The following is a 24,078-nucleotide window of genomic DNA, read 5'->3' on the forward strand; positions in this document are numbered from 1 at the left end:
ATCTGGTCTCTTGATATTTTCTGGGAGGATATGCAAGCTCCGCTGGGCTGCTCCATCGCCTAAAATCTTGCCATTAGGATGTAGCATAGCGGTTTACACCTGTAACCCAAGGTCTCAGGAATTGAGGGCCGGAAGATCAGGAGCCTATAACCACCTTAGGCTACATAGGGAATCTAAGGCCAGCCTGGCCTCTATGAGACTCTATCTCAGAACAATTAAAAATAAATAATCATTACCTTCTGCTTCCTGACTACAGAGGCAATAGAACCAGCCTGCTTTTGCTTTTCTTGCCACCATGTTGTCCCGTCTGCCACTATAACTTGCCCGACTGTAGCCTCTCAAAATAACTTATACTTTGAAGATATAAAAAGAATTAATAGCTGAGCTGGGCTTGGTGGTGTACTCCTTTGATCCCAGCACTTGTGAGGCAGAGTCAGGAGGATCTCTGTGAATTTGAGACCAGTCTGGTCTACGTAGTGAATTCCAGGACAGATGGACTAAATAGACCCTGCCTCAAACAAACGAAGAAGAAGAAGAAGAAGAAGAAGAAGAAGAAGAAGAAGAAGAAGAAGAAGAAGAAGAAGAAGAAGAAGAAGAAACAATGGCGAGAACACAGCTAAAATATAAAATTCTATTTAAAAACAACAATAATAATAAAATCTTGCAACAGGGGCTGGGTTGTATCTTCATGGCGGAGCAATTGCTTAGTATGTGTATGGTCCTAGGTTCTATCCCAGGCACAAACAAACAAAACAGCAGTCCAGTTCCTTATTGTTATCAGAGCACAGAAAAAGCTTTGGACCTCAGTTAGCAGTCCACACCCTGCTCAGCCCCTACCTTTTCCTCTGGTGTCATCTGCTCCTCAGGAGTCCTAGCCTCTGAGGTTTCCCCTGGAAGTGGGACCTGTGGCCTTGCTAAGAAAACTCAGGTAGGTTCACTCAGTTCTATCTGTCTGTCTATCTATCTATCTATCTATCTATCTATCTATCTATCTATCTATCTATCTATTTTCTTTTTAGAGACAGGGTTTCTCTATGTAGCCTTAGCTGTCCTAGAATTCACTATGCAGACCAGGGTGGCCTCCAGCTCAGAGATCCACCTGTCTCTGCCTTCCAAGCGCTGGAATTAAAGGTGTGCGCCACCACAGCCCCACATATGATTTTTTTTTTTTCTAAGACAGGGTCTCATGTAGCCTAGGCTTTACTTCAACTCCTTATATAGCGAAGGAAGACCTTGAATTCCTGGTTCCTCTGCCTCTATCGACCAGCTTCTGGATTACATCTGTGTACCACAGTGCCTGGTTTATGCACTATGGGACTGGAGCCCAAGGCGCTGTGCGTTTGAGACAAGTACTCTTACAGCTGCTCTACACGTGCAGGCCTGCTTTATCAGTTCACATAGCATTTCCACTGCCAAATCCTCCCTCCCAATCACACCATGTGGTTAGTCACAAGTCACCCATTACTAGGGCGAGCACCTAACCTCAACCCTGACTATGGCTCTCCTAGTGGCTGACGCCTAACCAGAATCATGAATATGGCTCTCTTGGTTGCTAAAATACTGTGTGGAATGTTTTCATATTGGTTAGTAAACAGTGGCTTCCCCTAGTCCATCAAGGCTTCTCATTTCCCTGCCAACAACAAGAAGCCAGACACACCCCCTTGCTTGGAACCCTACCCCACTACCCCAGGGCCAACTCCTGGTTCATTAGTGCCAGGAGCCCAGCTCGGCCAGTTCTTACCATTCCCTGCTTATTGCTCTGGATTCTCTTTCTCTCTTTCTTTTTCTTTTTTCTTTTGAGACAGGGTTTCTCCATCCTGGAACTCACTCTGTAAGACCAGGCTGGCCTGCCTCTGCCTCCTGAGTGCTGACATTAAAGTTTTTCTTTCTTTCTTTCTTTCTTTCTTTCTTTCTTTCTTTCTTTCTTTCTTCCTTTTTCTTTTTTTCCTAATTAGGAGGTGGCATGGTGGGGCACACCTTTAGTCCCAGAACTGAGGAGGCAGAAGTAGATGGATCTCTGAGAGTAGTTCCAGGCTAGCCTGGTCTGCATAGCAAGTTCAGGCCAGTCAGGGCTACATGTTGAAACCTTGTCTCAAAACGAAACAACAAAACCAAAGAGGAGTGGGTGTGTGTGGGTGTGTGTGGCTTGTGTGTGCTTTGTGAGAGCAGGTGCCATGTCTGGGCCAGAAGGGGACGTCTGACCCCATGGAACTGGAGTCTCAGATCATTGTGAGCTGACTGATGTGGGTGCTGGAAACTGAACTTTGTTCTTCTAGAAGTGCAGGAAGTCCTCTTAATCACTGAGCCATCTCAACAGCCCATTGCCCTGGTTTCTAAGTCCCTGGTTTCCTGTCTGTTAGATCCACCAGACCAGAGCTCCTTGAGGACAGAGCTCCACCCTCCCTTGTCAGCTCTGTACTTCTCTCGGACTGGGGGTTCGCTGAATGTTCACTGACTGCCTGACTACTAAATGCTTGTAGCCTGAGACATTAGAGAGCCGTTGAACAAGATGGGCCCCTCTCCTTGAATCTGGACTCTGGAATTTTCCCAGGCTGACTTGGAAACTTTGTTCTTTGCCCACATTTTATGGCTCTTATTTCCCTCCCCAGACAGGAAGTTTCTGCCACCTGCCTCAGTCTGGCTCCAACCTGGCCAACTCCACCCTGCCTCCTTTAAGACCTGGGAAAACCATATGCCAGCCCTTCTACCAACACAGGCTTAGGTGGCATAAGTGTGCATGTGTACACACACTTGTCTATAAGTGTGGAAGGTCGCTCAATGCTCACTGAGTCCGAGTGACCAACTTAGAGAAGTTTATATGGGACTGTCCAGGTTTTAGCATAGAAAGTCCTTTGCCCTGGGAACCCTTCATCTGAGGCAAATGGGCAGGTTGAGTCATTCTGTGTAGATAGTGGAGAGGGTTGTGGCCCAAAAGGATGTATTTTCTCTTGCTGGTGTTTAGCGCAGAGCAGGCCCACCATGGCTTACCCCAGTTTTGCCATTTATTGGCCATGGAAATTTTTATTACCTTACAGTTTCCATAAGAGGAAGCTTTCTCTGATACAAGTAGAACAGTTTATAACCTGGTGCCTGCCTCCATCTCTCAAGTACCTGGCTTGCGATTTTTAATCATCATGAATTTTTCAGAACATTTATATTTTGTTCTGTGACTGTAATCATTCCTTCTGTGCTTTATCTGGAGACTGAGCCGAAAACTGAAAATCAATGGACAGCATCCACAAATTCCACTCATTTGAGAACTAACTCCAGGCCCCCATGAGAAGAAATGGTGACTCGAATACTACCCAGCATCCAGTGTCAAGAAGTCCAAAGTCAACCAGGCTTGGCAGAACCTATAATCCTAACTAACTACTAGGAAGGCTGAGGCAGGAGGATTACAAATTTAAGATCACCTTGGGCTATGGAGTAATGCCAAAACCATGCTAAAATTTTAATTTTAATGAGACGCTATCTCAAAATAATAATTAAGATGAATAAAATGGCCCCAGATGGTGGTGGCATACACTTTTAATCCCAGCACTCTGGGAGGCAGAGGCAGGCCAGGTGGATCTCTGTAAGTTTGAGGCCCAGCCTGATCTACAGAGTGAATTTCAGAATAGCCATATCTACACAGAGAAATCCTGACTCAAAAAAACCCAAAAAACAAAAAACAAAAACAAACAAACAAACAAAAACAAAAAACAAAAAAAAAAAAACAAGGGAGAAAGGGAGGGAGGGAGAGAGAGAGAGACAGAGAGAGAGAGAAGCTGGAGAGAACCAGGGACGTCATTCAGTTGGTGAGTGCTTATGGAAAATGAACAGCTTCTTGAGGCTCACCCCACAGACAGCATATCCAACGCACAGACGGTGGCACCTGCCTGTGACCCTAGCTAGCATCAGGGAAAAGAAACAAAAGGATCAGAAGTTCAGCATACTCCTATGATGTCAGATCAGCCTAGGATACATGAGACCTTGTCTCACAAAACCAAAAATGAAAAAGAAAAGAAAACAGGTGCGGTGGCACACACCTTTAATCCCAGCACTTTGGAGGCAGAAGCAAGAGAATCTCTGTGAGTTCGAAGCCAGCCTGGTCTACATAGAGAGACTCTCTCTCAAAACAAACAAATAAACAAACAAACAAACAAACAAAAAACCTAATAAATAAATAAGTAAATTGATTTAATTAAATAGGCTCAAACTCATAATTCTTAGGCTTGTGTTTTAGCTCAGGGGGAGAATGAGACTTAGTGAAGGAAAGTGATTTTGATTTCAGATCACACCAGCCACTTTCCTCCTGGAATTTTTTTTGGGAAAAAAAAAAGTGAGCCACAAAGTTTCTTTCTTTTCTCCCTTGCTGTTTTTGAGAAAGGATCTCATTATGTGGTCCGTGCTGGCCTGGAATTCATTATGCTGGTCAAGCTGGTCTCCAATTTATTTATTTTTTTTTATTTTTATTTATTTAACTTTATTTTATGTGTATTAGTGTGAAGGTGTCAGATCCCTTGGGATTACAGACAGTTGTGAGCTGCCATGTGGGTGCTGGGACTTGAACCCGGGTCCTTTGGAAGAGCAGACAGTGCTCTTAACCACTGAGCCATCTCTCTAACCCCTGATCTTCAATTTATAATCCTCCTACCTCAGCCTCATTAGTGCTGGAATTACAAGTGTGCATTACGATGCCTGGCTTCAATATTCTTTATCTTAAAGAAATTTTACTACATATACATGCATATATATATATATATATATATATATATATATATATATATATATTTCATTTCTAATAGTCAGTGACACAGTATAGGAAAACGGTAGTTTAATTTGAAAAGTAGAAACAATCTGGACATGGTAGCACACCTCTGTAATTCTACCATTTAAGAGATTGAGGCAGGAGAATCATGAGTTCAAGGCCAGCCTTAGCTACGTGGTAAGTTTTAGAGCAGCCTGGGCTACATGGGATCCTAATCCTTTGTCTAATTCGAACAAAGTAAAAGCAGAGTTGTTTGTATCTAGATACCCTCCCCCTCCACACACACGATAGACACAGCACACGCATGAGCACACACACACACACACACACACACACACACAAAACAAGTAAATTCCCATCCCCTCTTGGTATCTTCAACTTTAGCCAGGCTGGAATTGTCAAGGAGCTATTTCATTGGCTGCCAAACCCTTTGGGATGGGCTTTGCCTTGGACCACTGGACCTGATGTCGGCCTGATTCCCAGGCCCTGAGAGGAGAGATAGTCTTTTTTTCTTGGAGGTGGGAGATGTCACTACACATCTCTGGGCCTCAACAGTAATTCCACAACCCTATTCATCATTCTTAGGACACTAAGACCAAAGCAGCTATCTTACACTGGGGGAGATGCCTACCACCCTTGTCAGGAGCCCTAACTTCTAGGCCGGAGAGAGCCTGCTGCCTGTGTGCTTGGCTCAGGGAAAGTCCTGGCCCCTGAGCAATGTGGAAATGATAATAGTTAATGTTGACTTAACATTTCCTGTCTGCCATGTTTACTTACATTACCTCACCTAGTTATTTTTTTTTTTTTTTTTTTGAGACAGAGTCTCAACATAGCCCTAGCTGTCTTAGAGCTCACCATTTAGTCCAGGCTGGCCTCAGACTTACAGAGATCCACCTGCCTCTGCCTCTCAAGTGCTGGGTCTCAGGGGCTGGGAATAAAGTTTTGTGCCACCATCCCAAGCACCTCACCTAACTCTTTTTTTTTTTCCAGTATTTTATTTATTTTATGTGCATTGGTGCTTTGCCTGCGTGAGGGTCTATGTGAGGGGGTCAGATTCCCTCAGGCTGGACTTACAGACAGTGGTGAACTTCTATGTGGGTACTGGTCCTCGGTCGTCTGGGAGAGCTGCTGGTGCTCTTAACTACTGAGCCGTCTCCCCTGGCCTCATCCTCACCTAGTTTTCAAAACAACTCCACAAAGTAGGTGCTCTAATTATTTCTTTTGGAAAGATGAAAGAATTGGGAATCCAGAGGGAGGTCTTATTTGTGTATTTATTTGTTTGTTTTGTTTTCAGTGCTGGGATTGAACCCATGACATGACCTCAGCCTGCTAAGAAAGCATGATAGCAATTAGCTAAATCCCCAGTCCTCAAAGAGAGTTTAAGGTGCTGGTTCAAAAGCTTGTGACTAAGCACTGTGTAGTGTCAGACACATGCCTGTAATCCCAGCATTCAGGAGCCTGAGACAGGAGCGCTGTGAATTTGAAGCCAATCTACATACAGCAAAACTCTGTTTCAAAAAACAAAACAAGAAGAATGGAATGATGACTGCAGTTAGGAACACTTGCTGCTCTTGCAGAGGATTTGGGTTCAGTTCCCAGCACACACATGATTGCTGACAACCTCCATGGCACCAGGCACTTCATGCACAAATGTACATGCAGGCAAAATACTTATGCATATACAATAAAAATAAAAAAGCCAGGCATGGTGGTGCAAGCCTATAATCCCAGCTCTCAGGGAGCCAGAGGCAGGTGGATCTCTATGAGTAGATCAGCCTGGTCTACAAAGGAATCCAGGACAGCCAAGGCTACACAAGAGAAATCCTGGCATACACATTTCATCTCAGCACTTGGGAGGCAGAGGCAGGTGGAGCTCTATGCGTTTGAGGCCCATTTGGCAATTTCCAGATCACCCAAGCCTTCACAGTGAAACCCTGTCTCAAAACACAAAACAAAACAAAAACAAAAAACATCAATCAATCAAATGAACAAACAAACAAACAAAAAGACAGAGATGAACTTTGGACACTTAAAATTAGTAGGCATGGCTGGAAAGATGGCTTAGCAGTTAAGAGCACTGGATTCCTTCCAGAGGACCCAGGTTCAATTCCCAGCACCCACATGACAGCTTATAATGGTCTGCAACTCTAGTTTCATACAGGCAAAACACCATTGCACATAAATAAATCACTAAAACAAAACAAACAAGCACCCTCCCCCCAAACAAACAACAACAACAAAAACCCCCACAAAACCTACTACTAGGCAGCAGGGCTTCTGCCCAGGCTAACAGGCACCAAGTCTGCATTGGGGACCATGTGCTGGACTAGCCTTGGAGCTGCACACCACCCCAGCATCAGCGCTGCCGCCACCATGACACTGAAACTGTGATCCTCTGCCTGTGGCTCAGTTGCTTCCTCTGTAAAATGGCGAGGGAAAAAAAAAAAATCTCTGCTCTATAGGCCAACTGCAGGATGAACTGTGCCTACTGTCCCCTAACTCCAGTCCTTCTTTCTGGTCACTATCCCATCCTTCACCATCCCGGAAGCTCCTTCCTTGGTGGACAACAGTGTAAAACAAACAAACAAACAAAAACATAAGTAAAAAAAAAAAAAAAAAAAAAGGTCTCAATTGGGCACAGTGACTCAAGCCCACTCCCGGAACTCAGAGGCAGAGGCAGGAGGATCTCTGTGTGTTTGAGGCTAGCCTGATCTACTAAGTGAGTCCAGGACAGCCAAGGCTACACAGGGAAAACAAACCAAACAAACAAAGGAACAAAACAAAAAAACAGGCCTTCTGTCTAGATTCTTCATCTTTCCAAGGAGACTAATAATACTTTTGTACACTTGCCACTTGCCTGCCTCCTTCTCTTAGCTACGCTAGGACTGGAGTTTCAGCCAGGACAACCGACTGTTTCTTGCTAAATTAAGTAAGGTTTAGAGTCAGTGGTGCAGGCCTGTAATCACAGCTACTCAGAGAGCTGAGACAGGAGAATTATAGATTTAAGATCTGCCTGAGCTACAGAATGAGTTGAAGACCAGTTTGGGCAACTAAGTGAGACCTGTCTCAGAGTGAAAAGTCAAAGGGTTGAGGATGTGTCTCAGTTGGTACAGTGATTCCTTAGCTTGCAAAAAGCCCTGCGGCCAGTCACTAATACCATAAACAGGCATGATGGGGCCCTTGTACAACCCCAGCTCAGGAAAGGCAGAGGCAGAAGGTCATGGTCATCCTCAGCTTCATAGTGAGTTGGAGGCCAGTCTGGGATACTTGAGACCCTTTCTCAAAACCAAATAACAACATTCAAAAATTAAAAAGTATAAAATAAGCCGAGCCGTGCTGGTGCACACCTTTAATTCCAGCAATTGGGAGGCCGAGGCAGGTGGATCTCTGTGAGGTAAAGGCCAGCCTGGTCTAGAAAGCAAGTCCAGGACAGCCAAATACACAGAGAAACCCTGTCTTGAAAAACCAAATATATACATACATATACATACATACATACATACATACATACATACAGATATATATACACACAGATGAATAAATAAAGAGCTGAAGAGATAGGAGAGCTTGCTGCTCTTTGTTTGTTTGTTTTTGGAGACAGGGTTTCTCTGCATGGCCCTGGCTGTCCCAGACTTGCTTTGTAGACCAGGTTGGCTTCAAACTCACAGAGATCACCCTGCCTCTGCCTCCTGAGTGCTGGGATCAAAGGTGTGTGCCACCTTGCCGCTCTTGCAGAGGACCTGAATTTGGTTCCCAGCACCCACACTGGCAGCTCATATAACTGCCTGTAACTCCAGTACCCCAGAGGATCCAACACCCTCTTCTGGCCTTTACAGCCGTCCACACATGTGTACATATATACATTCATAAGAATAAATAGACTATTTCTGACATTGTTAGGCCCAGCAAGAGCCTAAATATAAGAAGGTATGAAGAGAACTCAGGAAACTAATCATCCATCGATGCAAAATCGCAAGAGGTTCATTCTGACCATTGCACAATGGGGTCACCCCTGCTGGTCAGCAAGGAGCGGCCCCGGGAGACAAGGACCTTAGGTTTTTAAAAGACACATGGTGCAGGGAATTCTAGGGGTTGCCTTCTTGGCAATTCATGATTGGATGAGGTATTTAACTTTTAAAATAATTGGTTGGTTCTGGGCACCCTTAGTTCTGGTCAGCCCTGTCGTAAATATCTGATCTTCAAGTCAGTTTGGAATTTCCTGCCATAGGAGATGTAGCCACAATTAAAGGTGGGAGAGCGATTAACTCATCCTGTGTCTGTTCTGGGGGTTACAGGCTTTGGATCAAAGGTCAGGAGAAGGATTGGGGCCATTTGGCCCAGTTTCCAAACAAAGCTCATCTCACAGGCACCAGCCGGTGATTTTCTCTCCATTTAGTAGAGATCTCTGCTTGTTCTCTTCCTTATCTCTGCCCTCACAGATGACTAAAGTCAGGAACTTTTACATTCCTCGGCTCTCTGGAGAAGCACTAAGAGGCTTTAATTAACATGGGCCTAAAACTTGAAAATATAAGTTATAAGGCAATTAAAGAAACATAGGTTACAAAGTTAGTCTGGTTCTTTCAACATGAACTCAATGGCTGGCTCTTTGACCTCCAACCCCCTCCCCCAAGGGAGGAGCAGTCGTGCTAGGACACAGAGGAGGACATTGCAGCCAGTCCTGATGATGAGATCTGATAAGGATCAGGTGGAAGGGGAGGAGGTCCTTCGCTACCAGTGGATTTACAGAGAGGCAGGGAGGAGATGAAGGAGGGAGGGTGGGATTGGGAGGGAATGAGGGAGGAGGATACAGCTGGGATACAAAGTTAATAAACTGTAACTAATATAAAGAAATTAAAAAACAGTTTAGAAAAAAAAGAATAAATAATAGAGTGCTAAAAGGATTAGAATTGCTGAGGGTTAGAATTAGAATTGCTTAGGGGTTAGGGTGTTATCTAGCATGTATGAGGCCCTCGGTTCAGCATTAGGGAAAAAAACAAAATCATCACCTCAGTCTCAACAGTATAGCTTGGAGACTAAGACTCTGGGTGGCAAACTGGCTGAGGGTGAGTCTGGTGACCTGAGTTTGACCCCTGTAATCCATAGGGTGGAAACAGAGATTGGACAGCACTGTGGTGCTTGGACATTCATGCTTGCCTGTGCCTGTGCACACACAACAAACGTAAATATTTTGTTGTTGTTTCTCTGTGTGTAGCTTTGGCTGACCTAGAACTCACTCTGTAGAGCAGGCTGTCCTTGAACTCACAGACACAGGCCTGCCTCTGCCTCCTGAGTGCTGGAAATAAAGGCGTAAGTCACCACCCTGTGGCTTTCATTTTGCTTTTTAAAGACTCTGGAACCACTGACCCAGGGTTCGTCCTGCAGCTATTTCACTTTTTCTGTGTGTGTCAGTCAATTTGTCGACTTGACTGGAGTAGAGAGTACCCAGACAGATGGCCAAGTATGATCCCTGAGTGTGTCTGTGAGGGTGTTTCTGGAAAATATTGGTGGTTGAGTCAGTGGACTGAATAAAGAAAGGCCTCCCAGGCTGGAGAGACGGCTCAGCAGTCAGTTCAGGGCACTGGATGCTCCTGTAGAGAAACAAGGTTCAATTCACAGCACCCACATGGTGGCTCACAACTGTCTGACACCTTCTGGACTCCGGGGGCAATGCATGGACATGGTATATAGACAAACAAGCAGGCAAACTACCCATACACTTAAAATTCAAAAATTCAAAAAAAAAAAAAAAAAAAAAAAGCACCACCAAATATGGATGGGTACTGTCCCAATTGGTCTGGTTGGTTTGTTTGTTTTTGTTTGTTTGCCTTTGTTTTTGTCAGTTAGACACAGCTAGAGTTATCTGAGAAGAGGAACCTGAACTGAGAAAATGAGCCTATCAGAATGCCTGTAGGCAAGGCTGTAAGTCATTTTCTTCATTAGTTATTGGCGTGGGAGGGCCTAGCCCACCTGGGCAGGTGTTCCAGCGTGCTATAAGAAAGCAGACTGAGAAAGCCAGGGTGAGCAAGCCAGGAAGCAGTGTTCCTCCACGGCCTCTGCTCCTCTGCTTCGTCAAGTTCCTGGCTTGAGTCAGCCCTTGATAACTAAACCTGTAAGAAAAAAACAAACAAAACTTTTCTTCCCCAGGTTGCGTTCTGCTGTGGGGTTTTAGCCTAGCAACAGAAGGCGCACGACGCTACATGCATCCAATCTGCCGAAGGTCCCCACAAGTTGAAGGGTGGAAGACAGGTGCACTTGCTCTCTCATTGGTGCCAGGATGCTCTTCCCTGCCCTCGGTAATCAGAACTCTTGGTTCTCCTACTTTTGAACTCTAGGTCTTACATCAGGTTCTCTCTCTGACCTCCAGTTTCCCTGGCTTTTGGACATAACCAGAGCTATGCTACCAACTGTGAATGTTCTTTGGAGAGCTCTGGCCATTTATAGCTTGCTACCTCTCTAGGATTCTCTGCTACCAAATCCGGATGTACGGAGGACAAAAAGCTAGAGGAGGACAGGTGAGGTCATGCATGTCGAATATGGTTGGCTCCCTTAAATGGTAGCTGTACTTTAACTACCTGCTATAATGTAATTACTGGCCTCTAGCACCATACCTGACACATACTTTGCATTCTGTAGGTTTTTTTTTTTTTTTTCCCCGAGACCAGGTTTCTTTTTGTAGCACTGGCTGTCCAGAATTTGCTCTGTAGACCGGGCTGGCCTCAAACTCAGAAGTCCACCTGCCTCTGCCCCTTGAGTGCTGGGATTGAAGGCCTGTGCCATCACTACCTGGCTGTATTCTGTACTTAATTAATAAACAGATGAATTTTTACCTGTCCGCTATTATCTTATGAGCCCCTGTTATCTTATGGGTTTCATAAAGGCAAAGGCCAAATATTTATTTATTTCTGTGTCCCCTGTGCTGACTAGAACATCAGTCAGGAATACTAAATAAATGCTTGTTGTGTGACTCAGTGAGATAATGGGCCGTTCAGTCACCGCCCCTGGGCTCTAAACCGCAAGGCAATTAGAACTTGGTAATGGAGGATCAGCTGACACTAACTGAATCTTAGCTTCTGAAGAGAGAATAGCCAGAGGATTTTTTGCTTTTAGATATTGTGCTTCGGGAGGGGCCCAGCCTCCGGAGTGGTTTTGGTGGTGTTTTTTTTTGTTTTTATTTACTCATGGGCACATGTATGTCGTAGTGCCGGGTGGAAGTCAGTTTTCTCCTTCTGCCGTGTGGGTTCTAGGGATCGAACTCAGGTTCAGGTTTGGCAGTAAACACCTTTACCTGTTGAGCCATCTCACTCAACCCTGAAGATATATTTTTGCTTAAAAATTTGACTCTGGTGTGCCACAGTAGTGCACACCTATAATTCCAGCAATCCTCGGGAGGCAGAGGCAGGCAGATCTGTGAGGTCCAGGCCAGCCAGGCTACACAGTGAGACCCTGTCCAAAATAAAAATAAACAAATAAATAAATAAATAAATAAATAAATAAGAGAAGAAAAGCCTTGTGGGGGCGTGGCAGGAAGTCAAAAAGTGAAGACCAATCCAGGGTGACGCCAGACGTGCTGACCTCTGGCCTCCACATGGACACGTGTGTACATATAACTGCATACACACTACACACATATATACACCTTAAAAAAATTAAAAATGCATCCATCGGGATCAGTGACATGGCCAGGCAGATGAAGGGGTGTGTGTTTGTGTGTGTTGGGAGGATTGCCTGAGGCAGAGACAGGAGGATTGCCTTGCAAGTTTGAGACCAGTTTGGGCTACCGTACCAGTTCCAGGACAACGTGGTATGCAAGCCGTGTACAGCACCCACATTGTCTTAGGCAATTCTGAGGTGACTTCAGTGAGGACGCCGTGCATCGTCTCTGTGTAAGTAACCATGCTGTTCCTTCCCAGGCTCTCTCTTTGACAGGGTCTCACTGTGTAGCCATGGCTGGCTTGAAACTGTCTATATAGACCAGGCTGGTCTAACAGATCTACCTGCCTCTACCTCCCACTTGCTAGGATTAAAGGTCTGTGCCATTACAAACCTGTGGAACCTTCAGTGGTTTTGCAGTCTGGAGGCAGCCCAGGGTGTTAATCATTAGCCTCCCAGCAGGTCCAGGAAATGAAAGTCCACCAGCCATACCCTCACTGTGTGATGAAGAACAGCACCTACAGCTGGGTGGGGTGCGTCTGTTAATCTTTCCGGAGTGAGCTCAAGGGTACTTCTTCCGGTTGGTACCTGGAATTCCCAGGATCCTAACTCCTGGATTTTAATTTTTTCCCTCCTCCCATATTGAGAAGCTGTGGTGAGCAACCACAGAACATCCCAGCAGCTCATCCAGCCTATGGGCCAGCTCTGAGGCTTTCTTTGTAAGCAGCAAATTCAGCCCCCAGCACCCTCTTTAAAATGCAAATGATCCTGAGAGGTTCCAAATGATTAGCTGGATTGTGTGAAAGTTTTTCCCAGGCCACAGATAGCCTAAGAGGCTTTTCTAGTGGGTGTGGGGAAAAGAGAGCCCGGAGCTGGGGAGGTTCCCAGGGTACTCACGTTTTTTGTTTTGTTTTGTCTTGTTTTGTTTTTTTCCCCATAGACTGTTTCCCCAGACTGTAGTTGCTGAGCAGTGTTGTGTAGCTAGCCTGGCCTGGTGGTTCAGGCCTGAAACCTTCAGTTGATGCTGAGGCAGGCTGATCATAAGTTCAAGGCCTGTCTGGGCTATATAGAGTGAGTTCAAGGCTAGCCTGGGCAACTAGTTGAGACCTTGTTAATCTGTTGGATTCCCACAGACTCCTACCGACCTGGGAAGTCTGTACAGAGACAAACACCTGAAATCCCAGTCCTTGAGAGAGGAAGGCAGGAAGAGCAGAAGTTTATGCTTATCATTTTATAAAACTACATAGTTTGCATGAGACCATCCTGGGCTAGAAACCCTATCTCAAACTCCCTTCCCCCACCACCTAAGGACCTTTGGAATTTATGCTGTTAACACCCCTTTTTCACAGATTAACAAATGCTGACTGACTAGGGGAGAGTGTCTAACTCAGCTCCACAGCAGTCTCTATGTACTGGCTCAGTGGATCTTCACACTGAGGTTTTATGTCTGTTTGACAGAAGGGTAAACTGAGGAGCCCCTTTTCCCTTTTGTGTTCTTTTTAGCTTGCGCAGCCAGGGTGTGTGTTGGGGAGGGGAAAGAGGAGGGCAAGTGGCCCTTTCTGACCCTCTCCAGAGGACTTGATGAGAAATCTGAAGAGTGCATCAAGCCTGAAAAGTGCTTCAGACCTGACCTGTCCTTTCTGCCCTTAATTGTTGTCTAAAATCCTTTTTATTGAATTATCAGAGTAATGGAAGAGTCAATGAGAGTCATCATGAAGTTCCAAGGCCAATGCTTGCTGGGCAAAAGAAAGCAAAGCCCCAAAGGCTCCCTGCACACCAGCAGTGATATAAAATATGTATTTTTACATAACTGGGAGGAAAAAAAAATAAACGACAAGGCTGACCCATGGGGGGGGGGAAACGCCTCTTTCTTTATTTCTATTATCTTGTTCAGGGCACGATCTGGGCAGGAGCTTCAGTGGGAAAGGAAATACCAGAGCCTTCTCCCTCAGAGCCTCCTGGTGGGCTAAGAAGCTGGGCTAAGAAGCAGAGGGAGCCAAGAAGCAGATATCCAAAAGGTTGCTGGGTGTGTTCTTGGAAGGCCATTAAAATGAAGGGGTCAGCCTGGGGGGAGGGCTGGCAGAAAGAGTGTGGGTTATGTGGGCTAGAGAAGGCACCTCTAGAGATAAGGCTGTGCTCTCTGTGGGCTCAGGTTCACCATTAGCAACATGGGAAATACTGGAAACCTGACCATCTCCTGGGGTGGGGAGATAAGGCTGGGCCTTCCCAACGTGCAACCTCCACACCTCAGTGATTGCTTTGGCTTTGGTCTCGGTGCAGAAGAGGACACTGACCTGCCCAAAGTCACCCAGCTAGTGACTACCAAGCACATCATTTTGTAGTTTTCTAGTTGCTTGCTGAGGTCCTCAAGGCTCAGATTCAGCCTGTAGCTGAGGAGGATGACCTTGAATTTATGATTTCCCTGCTGAGATTACAGATAGTCACCACTATACTGGATTCATTCAGGTGGCACCCAGGGCATGTCATGCATGTTAGGCATGCACTCACAAACGGAGCCACATCCCCAACCTCTGCTTTGTAGCCCTGGAGAGAGAGGTGACTTTGTTCACATGCCACCCAGCATTAAACAACAACAACAAACCCTGATGATGTGGGAGCACATTTTGTATTCCCAGCCTTCAGGGTGCCGAAGCAGGAGGATCCTAAGTTCAAAGCCAGTCTGGGCTGCTTAGGAAGAACTTGTCCACAGACAAACATGAGTCAGTCCTAGTGGTGCACACCTTTAATTCCAGCACCGGGGAAGTAGAGGCAGGTGGATCTCTGTGAGTTCAAGGCCAGCCTGGTCTATATAGTGAGTTCCAGAACAACCAGGGCTACATAGAGGGAGCTCCTCTCTCAAACAAACCAACAAGAACAGACAAGGAGCTGGAGAGATGGCTTAGGAGTTAAGAGGGCTAGCTTTTCTTCCAGGGGACCAAAGTTCAGTTTACAGACCCTACACTGGGTACCTGTAGTTCCATTCCAGAAGTGGGGAAGCTGAGACTGGACAATAGTGAGTTCAAAGCCATACTGGGCTACAAAGCAAGAGCAAGACTATGTCTCAAAAGGGAGGGAGACAGATGTTGGAAAATTAGATAACTAGATGAGCCTGGGCTGGTGCCTCCCTTAAGCCATCGCAGCAATTTCCAGGCTGAGGCAGAAGGATTGTTGAGGCTAAAACAGTTCCAGGCCCATTTGGGCTGGAAAACAAACAAAAATTTAGGGTACAAAACAAAATAAAACAGCCGGAGAGATGGCACAGTCAGTAAATGCTAATGAGGGCAATTCAATCCCGGGACCCTCTGGGTGGAAAGAGAGAACTGAGTCCCGCAGGCTGCTGTCTTATCTCTGCACTGGAGCTGTGGCATGTGCATTTTCGAACACACACACACACACACACACACACACACACACACACACACTAAAATGTTTTTTTAAACCCTTAAGACAAAGTAAACCAAACAAACTCCTCCAACCAAACACAATAAAGAAAAATGAACAAAACAAAAACCTAGATGAAGAGTAAAGTCTTTTTTTGTTTTTGTTTTTTTCTTTTCTTCTTCTCAATGCTTTCTCTTATTTGAATTCTGAGTCACAGTCTGTGTCACTCTTAAACTTCCAGGGGCTGCTTAAAAAGGTCCCAGGGAACTAACTGAACCCTGGACTCTCAGATTCAGGCTCAGGAGCCTTATCAATTGAGCTATCCAAGCCCCCCGAGTAAACTCCTTTGTAACTCCGAGTCTCAGTGGGGCTACAGCACGGACGGGCTAGGATTCGAACGAACGAACGTGGAACAGGAAGCGAGGAAGTCTCCTAAGCCAGGCCCCATGCCACCAGCTACAGACAGGGGTGGAGGAAGGAGAGGGCCGCGCAGTTTCTCGGCTGCCACCTGCAGGTGCGTCCTCAGCCAATCAGCGTCGCCGGGGGCGGCACCTTCGGGCTCACCTGGCGGCCGCAGCCTCTGCCCGGTTCAGTGCAGTGAGAGCCGCGGCTCGTTAGTGAGTTCTCGGCAAGTTCTGCCGAGCTCCGACCCGGCCTAACCCGGCCCTGCCCGACCGCACCCGAGCTCGGCGTTTGCTCGGCCAGCCATGGGAGCCCCGAGCCGCAGCGTCCTGGCGCTCCTGCTCCTGCTGCAGGTATGTGGACCCCCACGCCCCGCTTCGCCGTGTGCCTTTCTGCACGCTGCCGTCCCGCTCCCCTCCTTCCAAGAAAGTTGGGGTTCGGAGGGCAGGCTGGCCCCGGAGGCTTCGCGGTGCGGGGCCGAGTGCCGTGGGGTGGGAGGGAGGGTCAGGCGAGCGCCGAGTGGCCGCCTCTCGAGCCCTCTCCCAGCTCGGGGGCTCCCCACGCTGCGGGCTCCTGGGACCCCGAGCGGCGCAGGGTCCCTGTGTGCTCCAGGGGACCAAGGGGGGCGTGGAGCAGGGTGGGGGCCTGCTCGTAGGAGGGGGCTGGGGCAGAAGTAGCCCGGGAGATCCGAGATAAGGACAGGGATTTGAGTACCGAAAAGCACCTGCCGTGGAAGGAAGGGAGCGCTGGGGACGGGCTCCCGAGGGTGAGAGAGAGGAGCCGGAGGGGGTTGGCGGAGACCCTTCGCGCTCTGCGCAAAGTGCTGTCCGGAAGAGTGGAGGCGTCTCCAGGGAGATGCAAATGGAGCCGGGCAGGAAAGGTGGGCCAGGTGGCGAGGCGGTGACCCCCGGGTCCCCTCCCCCAAGGGTTCCCGGAGTTTGGCGGCTGGTTTCGGAGAGGATGGCGCGCGTCCCGACGCCCCAGGAGGAGGACGGGTTGCCTCTTGGTTTCGGTGTAGGCTGCTGGGAACCCCCTCCCCCGCCCCGAGTCACCAGGTTGCCTACTTTTCTTCCCTCCATCCCAGGCCTCACCGCGGCTCTGCCAGGAGCCGGAGCCGTGCCGTCCCGGCTTCAGTGCCGAGAACTACACGTTTGTGGTGCCGGGGAGGCACCTGGAGAGGGACCGCGTCCTGGGCAAAGGTAAGGGCGCCCCGCGGGTGTGACAGCAGAGTGGGGGTCGGGTAGGGAAGGAGCCAAGAAATTGTACTCCCGTGCCCGTGGGAGGGGAAGGGGCAAAACTCTCCCTTGGGATCTAACGTGGGTTTGGAAGTCTACTTATCGATTGCGGTTGATCAAGGTAGATAATGTCTGGCTGTGCTGTTTACAAGGGGCAGAGAAGGGCCGGGGGTATTTAGAGGTCATCGGTGTCCCTGCAGCTGATCGCCGGAGCCAGTCTATCATTCCAGACCACCGAAACCTGCTAGGTAGGGCCAGTTGAACTGTGTTCCCATTTAATGATGAGCAATAGGAGGCTCAAAAGGTGACTTCATGGGGTCAGCAGGGCAGGGACCTGAACCGGAATTTGACTCCCACAATTTCGGGAATCCTGGAGGAACCGGCTTTTAGTGACTTGTGGTTTTTATTCATAAAGATGAAAACACTTGATACAGGCGTTGCTTTTCCAAGGAATAGCAATACTTGTATTTTATTTTCTTTTTTAAGAGAAAAAAAATGGGAGAAAAAAAAAGACAAAAGAAAAGGAAAAAAAAAAAAAGAGAAAAAATGGTAGCTCTAACTCATTCAAAAACTCCGTATATTTTAAATTTTAAGTCTTCTCTCATTATGATAATCTAGAATTTTCTTTGTGTTACTGTTGGGCATGGCTGGGAACAAGGCAAGAGGACCAGGTTTGGTTTTGTTTTACTGGTTTCCCTAATTTCCAGGTGTTCCTTTTGTACCAATACCACCACCTCCTCTCTGGTTAGGAGTTTAGTTGATCCCAAAAGTATGATGAATAAAATAATAATAATTTTAATAACAAATAATTTTAAAAGAAGTCACTCACACACCTTTCTGGGAATACTTTGACCAAGTTTGTTTACCACTGAAAGGCCACCTGAAAATTCCACAGCAATCATGATGGTGCCTAAAATTTTGTTGTGAACTGTGGAAGCTGTGCTCAGGTTTGGTGATGTGTTTTCCAGAGAACTAGTAGCTTGATCGATTTGCTTTTCTGAGACCTGACCGGTTCTGGGCAGTGCTGTTCTGTACCCCTGAGGTTGGAGTGGCAAGAGATTGCTCGGCCAGTCTCCACTCAGTGCCTGCGGGAGAAGTGAGTTGAGCCTCTGGTAGGTTGCTGAGTATTTCAGGAAGCCCTTCTGTGGCACTTTGGGATAGGATAGTGAGGTGTGCCCTGGGGTGTTTCCGAGGGTGCCAGTGGACCTCTGAAAAGAGGTAGCCATTACTCCGCCTTGAGCTGGACAGGCTTAGAAATGGGAATGGATCCCAATCCAAGTGCTGGTGGCTTTGTTTTCCTGTGGCAGGATGACACAGAGGTGCCTCAGCTGGGATAGTCTTTGTGTGCGTCAGCACTGTGGGTAAAGCCCACGGCCCGCTGCATGTTAGCCGGCTCGTTACCACCAGTTTATTGGGTTTTTTTGAGACAGGATCTCCCTATGTGATGTGGGCTGGTTTGAAATTCACAATTTGATCCTCCTGCCTTAGACTCTGGAGTGCTGGGATTACAAGATCACCTTGGCAGCAGTGGGGCGTTCACTTTGCATGTGCCTAAATCTAGTCACTAATAGCCCTGACTATCAATAATATTATCACTTATAACTGATAGTGCCACCCGTTCACCATTGCCCCGGTGAGGCAAGTGTGTCATTTACCTAAAGCAAAAATGAGAATTTCGTGGGGCGCGGTGGCACGCGCTTGTAATCCCAGCCCTTGGGGAGGCAGAGGCAGGTGGATCTCTGAGTTTGAAGTCAGCCTGGTCTTACAGAGCGAGTTCAGGACAGCCAAGGCTATCCAGAGAAACCCTGTCTTGAAAAACAAAGCAAAAAAAAAAAAAAAAAAAAAAAAGATTAAAAAAATTGAGAACTTCTGGAGGGTAGACGCTGCTCTAGTCCTTTAGGAACTCAGGAGCCTGACTAGAGAAAAGCAAGTTGGACCGAGGCTTGGTGTGGTAATCCACCTCTGGGGGCAGTACTTGGTGAGGCTGAGGTTGAGGTTTGCTGGAAGTTGTAAGTTTGAGGTCAGCCTGGTCTATGGAGTGAGTTCCGGGCTAACCTGGGCTACACAGTGAGATGAGACCCTTTCTAGAAAACAGGAAAGAAAAGAGAGGAAGAAAGAAGGAAGAATTGAAGGAAGGAGTGGTAGGATGTGTGTGTGTTTGGGGAAAGTAGGGTCCATCGCGAAATAGACTGAGGACAGAGGTCTTGAGGTGGGAGGTGAGAGCGGTAGGCTGTGATGGAGGTAGAGAGGTGGAGTGAGTCCTGTGGGAGGCACAGGGAGCCTCAGCTGGTGATTGCGTTGTAAGCAGCAGCCTCCGCACAGCATCCCACAAGCTTCCAAGGTTCCCTGTGGCTGGTTCCAGTTCCCTTTACATCTGAGTCCCCACCACAACTCGACAGAAATCACACATTGATGCCCCAGGAACTGCTCTGTGTGAAAGAATTGCCTTGATTTAGGATGGTGGTGTCACTCTCTTTGGACCTCCTGGGGAAATGGAGGATTGTGACTTTGGCTCCAGGCTCTGCTCTACAGGCTTCTGAAGAGTGCTCCACTGGAGTGTAAAAATAAGAAACCTGACACTGGTGACTAGAAGGTTACAAATTGGGTTTGATTGAACGGAAGACTTTGATGTAGTTTGCTAGCATCCTTCTTAGGCATCATGAGCTTGACGCCACAATTTCAGCCCTGTGGATCCTTTCTCTGGTTTCTAAAATGCAGAACCTTAAAAACCAAAACCATAACCCTCCACTACCCAAGCATATTCTTTGGTTAGGTCGATTGTTTATTTGTTTTGTTTTTGTTGTTCGTTTTTGAGACAGGGTCTCACTATGTAGCCCTAGCTGGCCTGGGATTCACTATTGTAGACCAGGCTGGCCTTGAACTCACAGAGATCCTTCTGCTGCTTCCTGAGTGCTGGGAGGCAGACACCAGTTCTGGCTGTTGTGTTTGTGTTGAGACAGGGTCTTCGGTAGGTCAGGCCAGCCTGGAACTTGTTATGTAGTGGAGAATGGCTAAATTTGTGATCTTCCTGCTTCTGTTTGCTCAGTGCTGGAATTACAAGTGTGCATCACCATGCTGGTTTTTATTGTTCTTAAGCCGATTCTGGTGTTTTGTGTTTTTGTTTTTTGTTTTTTTTGAGACAGGGTTTCTCTGTGTAGCCCTGGCTGTCCTGGAACTCACTCTGTAGACCAAACTGGTCTTGAACTCAGAAATTCACTTGCCACTGCCTCCTGAGTGCTAGAATTAGAGGCATGTGCTGCCACTGTCTGACTCTTTTTATTGTTTTTTAGTGGTATTTTTCACAAATTTTTGTGTCATCCTTTTTGAGGGGCTGTGCTGTTCTCTGTCCATTTCTAGTTTTAGTGTGTGTGCTGCGGAGTGAAGCACTCTTCGTGGTTTACTGAAACAAGGTCTAACCCAGGCTGGTATGGATCTCACAGTGTAGCCTAGTTTAGTCTTGAACTCATGGTGATCCTTCTACCTCAGCCTCTTGAATGCTGGGGTTACCAACAAAAGCCACCAAGTCCACTTTAAGCTGCCTCTTTAGAGTTGTTGATTATTTTCCTTATTATCAGCACAAGCTCTTCAGAGACCCAGGTTACTAGACTTTGGCCTTTCAGAGATACTGGACGAATACACAGGGTTACATCCACGTGGATCAAGAGAAAGAGCTGATTAGCCCTTTAATTTGGCGGCTTCCTCCCATAGCTTTCCTTACGATGTCTGTAGGACAAACAGGCCTATATTTTGGGCCTGGGCTTTGGTTACTTGATGGATTGACCTAGTTCCCAGGCATACACCTGTGTGGAATAAATACACCCATTTCCTCTCCTCTCTGAAGGTTGTGCTGAAAGCAGCCTTGGATGGTGGAAAAAGCAAACATGGAAACTTGCTTTAGGATCACCTTACATCATCAGATACCTACTTCCCACCCCCAGCCTCCTAAACTTTCCCTAATTACTCATGCCAGTGACTAGGGCTCCTGTGGCTTTCCTAGGAATGAGACTAGTGGCTGCCATTCTGTCCTTGCTTTGTTTGTCTCCTGAGGAGTGTGGGCGGTGAGGTCGCAGACTAAGTCAGGCCATTTAAGGAAAGCTGCCTCAGCTCCTGGCCGGCCCTCTCTGCCAGGTGGATATGGAAATCCCTGTTTACTCTCTGGGGCTTTTTATTGGCTGAAATGTTCACCTTGGTGTCTGTTACACATTCCCTTCCAAGAGCAGCCATAGATAAGCCAGGTGTGGGGACAATCAGCTCTTGAAATCTCCCAGGAGCTGCCAAAACCCTATATTCAGCAAGAGACATCATCATAGTCCAGACTCAGGCTTTTGGGGTTTTACTCTGCCCCACCCCTCTCTCTTTTCAGGGCATAAAAGTTTTCTAAGGAGATCAACTCAGTATAGCAGGTCATTGAGAAAGTATAGAAAGATTCAGGTTTGAACTTCGGTAGCTACTCTAGTATGACTTTACATAAGTCAGTTTACTTCTGTGAGACTCAGTTTACCCATCTGTTGAGTGTGACAGTTATATATATTTGTTATGTTATATGCATTAATGCACATTTGATGAGTAAATCCTGGTGCTTGGTGGAGTGTGGGTATCTGGCTGTCCATATTGAGTACTGTTTATGCCAGCACTAGACCCCGGGGTTAAAGTGATAAGTAAAGTTGATACCACTGAACATAAATATGGGGCGAGGGAGGGGGAATGAATGAATGTAAAGAAGGAAAGTTGGTGCGTACCTTTAGTCCCAGGACTCAGGAGACAGAGCCCGGCGGATCTCTGAGTTGCAGGATAGCCAGGGCGACACAGAGAAACCATGTCTCAAAAATGGAACAAAAAAGGAGTCATCAGTGAGATGACCCAGCCAGTAAAGACACCTGCCGCCAAGCCTGAAGACCTGAATTTGGTCCCTAAAACCCCATGGTAGGAGAGAAAGTACTACCAAGGCTTGTCCTCTTTCCTCCACATTCATGCATGAGTGCACACACAGTAAATAAATATGGGTTGTTTTTTTTTTTCTGTGTGTGTTGCTTCTTCCTTTCTTTCTTTCTTTCTTTCTTTCTTTCTTTCTTTCTTTCTTTCTTTCTTTCTTTCTTTCTTTCTTTCTTTCTCTGAGAATGATGGTGCATGCCTTTAATCCTAGTACTCAGAAAGCAAGAGTTCAAAGCTAGCCTGGTCTACTTAGGAAGTTCCAGGCTCAGTAGGGCTATATAATGAGAGCCTGTTTCAAAGAAAGAAAAAAAAGTCTAAGAAACTCCTCCACACCCTGACCAAGGTCCTAATAGTGAAACTCCAGCCCCTCCCCCATCATTGCCATTGCCAAACTCATTCTCCCACTATGACCCACATCTTGATAGCCGGGGCAAGGCAGTTTGTGAAGTTAAAACTGTTGTCTGGACAAACAACTCCAGAAGGGAGAAACTATAGGTTTGCACGTAGCCTCAGCAGTGAGTTTCCTGAAACTCCTATAGAAGCCTGTAGAAGCTTCAAGGATCCCAGCCGCCTTTCACATACACTTCTTGGCTTCCGGAAAGTGGCTGTCTAGTAACTGTTTGAAGTCAACAGTCCGTCTGTTGAGGTCAGTCTCCAGTCCCTCTCTCCTGTCTCCAAGTTGCTTCAGAAGCTTATCAAGAATCATTAAGTAAAGCCAGGTGTGGTGGTTGGCCCCAGTGCATTGTGGGCTGAGGCAGGAGGATCTCAAGTTTGAGGCCAGCCTGGGCTGCCCGTGGAACGCTGTCCTTTTTTGCATTGGTGGGGGCGGGATGTAAAAAAAAAAAAAAAGATGATCATGGCAGCACATGCAGCGGGAGGATTGTTAGAAGTTCGAGGACAGTCTGGATCTGTAGTGAGTTTCAGGCTAGCTGGGGCTACAAACCCAGACCTTGTTTTAGTAGGAGGAAATAGAGAAGAAAAAAAAAGTGGGAAATAATTTCTTAGGGACCCAATAGGCCTACCAGACTGGTTTTGAACAAATGAATGGAGGCACGAAACAATTTTTGCTACCTCAACTCAGTGTTTAGCCTCTCAGGTTTCATTCTGTGTCCCCAGAGCAGCCCCAGGGGTAAGTGGGCAGGGCAGAGCAGGTTGTCTGGACTCTAACTGTTCGTGGGAGGCCTTTCCCAGCTGTCCCTTTGGCCCTCAGCGAGTCCTTGGGGAGATGGTGAAGGAAGCACTTCCTTCTGAAAGCTTCAGAGGCCACAGAAGGGACATCACAAACCTGAGTCTGGAAATGAGCAGTTAGTCTTTTTAAAGTGATTTTCTTCTGCCAATTAAAAAGAAATTTGTGCTTTCTCCTATTTTTCTTTTCTTATTTTACTTTTTAAGATAGTTTCAGTATGTAGCCTTGGCTGTCCTAGAGCTCCCTGCGTAGACCAGGTTGGTCTTGAGCTCAGCCTGCCTCTGGCTGAGTGCTGATACAGAGGCATTTGTCGCTCTGTGCCGGACCTTGCTCACTCACAGGCTGGCTTGGAACTCTTATGCGGCACTGACCTTGCTTACACCTCCTAAGTGTTGGAATTACAGGTGTGCACCACCCAAAGTCCAGGCTTAGAGGGACTTTTGCCACAACTTTCTTCTCTAAGCCTTAGTTTCCCCATCTGTAAAGTGGTTATAACTAACTAACTAACTAACTAACTAACTAACTAACTAACTAACTAACTA

General features: G+C 46.9%; 1 protein-coding gene and 1 non-coding gene across 2 annotated transcripts in view; one reads left to right on the forward strand and one right to left on the reverse strand.

Annotated features, from left to right (window-relative positions):
• The first annotated feature begins 16,381 nt into the window (after positions 1-16,381).
• Cdh1 (cadherin 1) overlaps positions 16,382-24,078 on the forward strand; it is a 69,117-nt gene continuing 61,420 nt past the window's right edge. Inside the window, exons 1-2 of the mRNA XM_055621125.1 lie at positions 16,382-16,536; positions 17,268-17,382. Coding sequence (XP_055477100.1) covers positions 16,489-16,536; positions 17,268-17,382 — 163 coding nt within the window. The 5' untranslated portion in view covers positions 16,382-16,488. The remainder of the gene's footprint in view (positions 16,537-17,267; positions 17,383-24,078) is intronic.
• LOC129687282 (U6 spliceosomal RNA) lies at positions 20,702-20,805 on the reverse strand. The gene has a single exon (XR_008721761.1). It is a non-coding gene; the product is annotated as a U6 spliceosomal RNA (small nuclear RNA).

Source organism: Psammomys obesus, unplaced genomic scaffold, assembly GCF_907164565.1.
Source record: "Psammomys obesus unplaced genomic scaffold, mPsaObe1.curated_primary_1811, whole genome shotgun sequence".
NCBI classification, from domain to species: Eukaryota; Metazoa; Chordata; class Mammalia; order Rodentia; family Muridae; genus Psammomys; species Psammomys obesus.